Source organism: Lontra canadensis, unplaced genomic scaffold (assembly GCF_010015895.1).
Source record: "Lontra canadensis isolate GAN:19392208 unplaced genomic scaffold, GSC_riverotter_1.0 scaffold35, whole genome shotgun sequence".
Lineage (NCBI taxonomy): Eukaryota > Metazoa > Chordata > Mammalia > Carnivora > Mustelidae > Lontra > Lontra canadensis.
In genome coordinates, this window is record NW_022631029.1 from 975611 (window position 1) to 980635 (window position 5025).

A 5025-nucleotide genomic window follows, 5' to 3' on the forward strand; every position below is an offset into this window, starting at 1 on the left:
CAGAGAGGTTCATCACACGGCAGGTCATGACACCGTCCCCAAAGGCCAGGCAACAGCTGGGGAGATCAAAGTGCTGTCATCAGCCTGGTGCTGGATGGTTCACCCTCTACTTGTACCTCCCTCACCCAGAGGCTGGAGCCGGAGGACCCCAGAAAGAATCAGGAGAAACTGTGGTTCATTTGGAGAAGATTCCCGGAGCTGGAGAGGCAGTTCTCAGACCTCAGATGATCATTCAAAGAGCTGGTCCCCTCCTGGGCCAGTCCAGAATCTCACACATCCAACCTAATGGAGCCTAGAGCCATTTTTCCATGGATCTGAGACAGGGGTCCCAGGGATCTTTCCCAGGCCACAGCAAGAGAACTTGAGCTTACAAGGCCTGGAGTCACGGCTGGGCGGAAGGTCGTGGGAACTGCTCAGGGTCCAGCTAGACCAGAGTCTAGACACCCAGCTGCTGGCACATGAGGGTTCTCCCTCAGGGAAGCTGGTCAGGAGCCCGGCGTGGATACCTCTGTTCTAGGAGCACGCCCCTCGGCACTGTCCAGCGGAATCCCTTATACTGCTGTGGCAACTGAGCCCTTGAAGTATGGCCAGCGTGACTAGGGAACTGAATTTTTAATTGATTTTCTTTTAGTTACTTTGCATGTGAACTGAAGCAGCCAGATGTGCCTGCCAGCACCCTATTGGACACAGCAGCATTTAGCTGAAGACTCAGACTGCAGAGGAAAGCAAGGGACAGGAAGGTTAGAGTCTGTGTCTAGTGCTGCTCCGATGGCTGACGCTGGGGAGAACAGTGAGGCCCTGGGGGAGGGGAGAGGTAGGATGCTCCACATCTAGCTCCACGAGGAGAGCTGCCCCTGGTTCTCCAGGATCGAGGCGCTTGTTCACCTGCGCACACACGCACACCTGTGTGCGAGCCCATGGGCTCGTGTGCCTGAGGGCCTCCGCAGACACCCTTGGGTGCAGCCTCGAGTTCCACGCCCGTGCACATTCCAGGAGTCCACCCATGTACATGCACTGTGGGGTCCCCTAGGTGCACACAGGCCAGTGAGCGAGGGCCACTAGTCCAGCACGTCTTGCAAGAAGGCCCACATGTACTCATGCATCTCCCCAGGGTTGCTCTGTGGGATCCAGTGCCCCACGCCTGGCAGGATGTGGGCCTCCAGCCGGCCGGGCACAAAACGACTGCTGATGGCTCCCACCAGCCCCTGCTCGAAGTAGGTGTCCTTCTCTCCCCACAGCAGCAGAGTGGGGGTGGCAAGCTCCTGGGGCTCCAGGGGGAAGTTCCTGTGGCCAAGACAGGGACAGACAGAAGAATGACCACCCAACTCCCTGCCCCCACAACTCTCCTGAGCTTTCCGCCCTGGGTCTGTTCTCACCTGAAGAGGTTTCGGTAATAGTTGAGGGGCCCAGTGAGACCACCGGGCTGTGAGAAGTCATAAAGGAAGGCCTCAAGCTCGTTGGGGGTTAAGTGTGGGATGCCCCTCTTGCGGTGTGTGAGGGTGGTCTTCAGGATCTGGGTACACAACAGGACTGTGGTTTCAGTGCCCCGCCTGCCCAGGCCCAACCCCCTACCCTCCACCTATCACCGGCCTTTGCCCCACTGCACCTGGAAGTCAGACATGGACAGTAATTTCTCAGGCAGCCAGGGAAGCTGGAACAGGAAAATGTAGTTGGAACGGAAGAACTGGCCGATGTGGTGTATAGAGTAGTCTGGGGGCAGGGGAAAGGCAGATGTGAGGCCTAGGCCTGGGCCCAGGGTGGCCCCACACCCCTGTGCTCCTACAGGTACCCAGGTCAGGCACACAGATGTGCCAACACTCAGGAATGTCATCACTGATTGCCTGAGGCTCTGTGGATGCTCGACGCTCCTCCTGGCCAGGGTACCAGCCTTCCTCCCTGCCCAGGTGTCACTGTGCCCACAAAACGGGGGCCCCTCCCTCCGCAGCTCCCAGGAGCCCCCAGACCCATTGGTGTGCTTCGCCTGCCCAGGCCTGGATGCATTTCAATATTTACTGAGCACCTAGGACCTGTTTAAAACCCTGGAGACACAGCAGTAAAAGGAACAGAAAAAACTCCCCGGCCCCTGGGAGCTGACAGTCTAAAGAAAGAGAGAGAGAGAGAGATGAGAAAAGTCAACAAAAAGGGACGGGAAGAGGGAGAGAAAAGGAGAAAGAGAGAGAGAGAAAAAAAGATGAGAGGCCATGTCACTATGTCACTTCAACTGCAATACTGGGAAATAGAATCAGGTGAGGTGACAGGCATCTCATGCTATGGTAGTTGCTTTGTTATCTATACTTTCCTTGTCAGAAGAAAGGCATTTAACCTCTCTTGCCTTAGTTTCCCTCAACTGGACCACGAAGATGTTAACATGTTCATCTGCTCAGGAGGCTTGTGTAGGTTACTGTATGCGAGCTCCCTGTCAGAGCAATGGTTACCTGCAGGCGCTCCAGGCACTGAGTCACTCCTACGTGTGCTGTCACTGACTGCAGGTGGGGAGTGTTATGTGTGTCCCCAGCCCCTGGGGAAGCATAGACACAGACACAGGCACATCCCAGCACCCTGGACTCCCCAACACACCTTGGTACACAGACATGGGGGCAGCACTGACAATTACCATCCGCTCGACCAGGGATGGGTAGTAGATGGAGAAATTCCAAGCGATGAGCGCACCCCAGTCATGGGCCACCAGGATACACTTAGAATAACCTGGGGGGCCAGAGGAACTGGTGTCAGCGAGATGCCAAGGAGAGGTGAGGCAGGGGGAGGGAGACCAGGCTTGGGAGGGGGGTATCCCCACCCAGGCCCAGGATGATATCCTGGATGTCCGTCATCAGAAGGTCCATGGTGTAGCAGTCTACATCCCGAGGGGCATCTGAGGGGCCGTATCCCCGTAGGTCCACAGCCACCACGTGGAAGCGGCTCTGGAATTCCCAAAGCTGGTAGCGCCAGGAGAACCTGTCAGGCGGGTGGGGAGGGAGGCTGTCAGGGTCCCCAGGCTGCATCTCCACCTCCACCCTATGCCCAGCAGGGGCCTTCACCTCCCCCGCCCTCCTGCCCTGGGCTTCCCAAAAACAAAGATGGGGGAACCCCATGCAGAAGGCAAGGTCAGCTGCACACTGGACCCAAGACCTCTTTGTCCCATCTCTTCAGGGTCTCCTCCTGCAGACAGATCTCTGACCTCGAGCCCCCATCTGGATGTTCTGTGCCCCCAGTCTACCCAGCCGGCGAGCCCACCTTCTGGATGCCCTGGTGGTGCGAGCTCTATCTCCAGCCCCACCTCCGGGCTTGTGTGCCCCACGAGCCTGGGCTTCGGACCTACCAGTTCTCTGGGAAGCCGTGCAGAAACAGCATGAGGGGCCCATTGCCACGTCCAGCGGAGACATAGTGCAGGCGCAGGCCCGAGCTCTGGGGGACGGCACAGTCTGAGACGGGGGAACCCTTCCTCGCTAGGCTTGAACACCCCAGCCCCAGATTTGGATTCAACCATTTGCTGTCTGCTCACCCCGCCCCCCTAGCCCCACAGGGCCCGACTTCCGGGGCCGCTTGACCCCCCCCCCCCACCCAAGCTCCGAAGGCCTCACATACAACCCCCGCCCCACCCGCCCCGGGGGAGCTCGAGCGCTCACCTTGAGGGTCAGGAAGCAGTGTTCGCCCAGCGTGGGGTCGCTCACACAGGCGGGTGGGGCGCTCCGGGGGCGTCCGCAGCAGCCGCGTCGGGGCCGGCACAGCACGTGTGTGAACGCGATGCAGCCATAGACGGCAGCGGCCACCAGCGCCGCGGAGAACACGAGGCTCCACATGAAGGCGCGCAGCAGCTTCAGACTGAGGCGCGACGGCGCCAGTAGCGCTGTCACCACCAGCTCGGGCATGTCGCCACGACCCGGGACCACTTCGGCGCTGCCTTCGGGGGTGTGGGCGGGGGGCGCGAGCAGCCGCACCGAGGCGGGACCCGGGCTGGGGAGCCCACCGCCTTTGGTCTGGGGCCCCTCCGTGTCTTCCGGGCTTGAGGAACCCTCCCGGAGAAGAGGCGGGAGGCTTAGACCGAAACCGCCACAGCACACGACTCACCTAAGGGCCAGGTAAACACCTGGGTGCGACGGCGACAGGAAACAGGATGGGGTGCGGGGATGGAGCCTGTGAGGACCGGGCTTCGGTGGCTGGGGAGGGGCCTTGGCGAGAAGGGATGCGAATTACGGGCGGGGCCTAGGCAGGCTTGGGCGGGGCTTAAGAAGGGGGCGGGGTCTAGTAGGACTCCCGGCGCCAGTGGGTGGGGATCTTAAGTGTAGGGGGAGATAGACCTGGGGACTAACGAGCAGGGTACGGCGGAGTACCTGGGTGAAATGGGCGGAGCCTGGAGCGAAGGGGCGGAGCAATGCAGGGTAGGTGCGGCCTACGAGCCCGAAACTTGGACCCAATTTGGCCTAGAAGCGGTGCACGACCGGGGCGTGGCTTAAAGGGTGGGCGGGGCGAGGCTGGAGCCCAGACGAGGAGGGGCCTGAAGCTAGCGGGGAGAAGGCCCTAGGCTGGGCGGGGAGGGTTTGGGTGCGAGGGCTGGACCAATAAGCTGGAGGTGGGCCTGGGTCCGGGCCAATGAGACGGGGGGCGGGGCCGGAACATAATATGGCGGGGCCGGTGGGCCCGGAAGCGGAAGGAGGAGGCAGGTAGTTCCTTGGCTGGGATTGGGCGCGGGCGGTCGCCGCAAACCGAGGAGGCCTGGGGGGCCCCTTCCGCCGCCCTCCGAGAGCTCCCCCTCCTGGAGCATGCAACCCTGTCCTTGGCCTGGCTGCGAGAGAACTAACAGCACCCTCACCCAGGCCTGATTCCAACGGCGGGTCCAGTGGCCTCGACCCCGCGCCGGCCTCCAGTTAGTCCGGCGGGTCCGTCGTCGGCCCGCCCCTACGCGGCTGTGATTGGAGGGCGGTGGTTATTGACATGCAGGCCACAGTTCTCGCCCCGCAGCCAAACAGCAGGTGTTGAGGCCGGGGGCTCCGCGGGGGAGGACCAATGAAGACCGGGAGACTCTGA

The 5025-nt window shown here is 61.2% G+C and overlaps 1 protein-coding gene across 2 annotated transcripts; it reads right to left on the bottom strand.

Annotated features, from left to right (window-relative positions):
- Positions 1-595: 595 nt before the first annotated feature.
- EPHX3 (epoxide hydrolase 3) lies at positions 596-4408 on the bottom strand. Of its 2 annotated transcripts, XM_032867515.1 has the most exons (8): positions 4332-4408; positions 3627-4169; positions 3320-3405; positions 2798-2955; positions 2578-2706; positions 1607-1710; positions 1377-1513; positions 596-1284 (listed from the first exon to the last, which is right to left on the bottom strand). In XM_032867515.1, the coding sequence occupies exons 2-8, from the start codon at positions 3867-3869 to the stop codon at positions 1059-1061; spliced, it is 1083 nt and encodes a 360-aa protein (XP_032723406.1). In that variant the 5' UTR covers positions 3870-4169; positions 4332-4408; the 3' UTR covers positions 596-1058. The 2 variants fall into 2 exon arrangements, with proteins under 2 accessions (XP_032723406.1, XP_032723405.1); XM_032867514.1 differs by lacking the exon at positions 4332-4408 and having other exon boundaries at positions 3627-4275.
- Between the last annotated feature and the right edge of the window lie 617 nt (positions 4409-5025).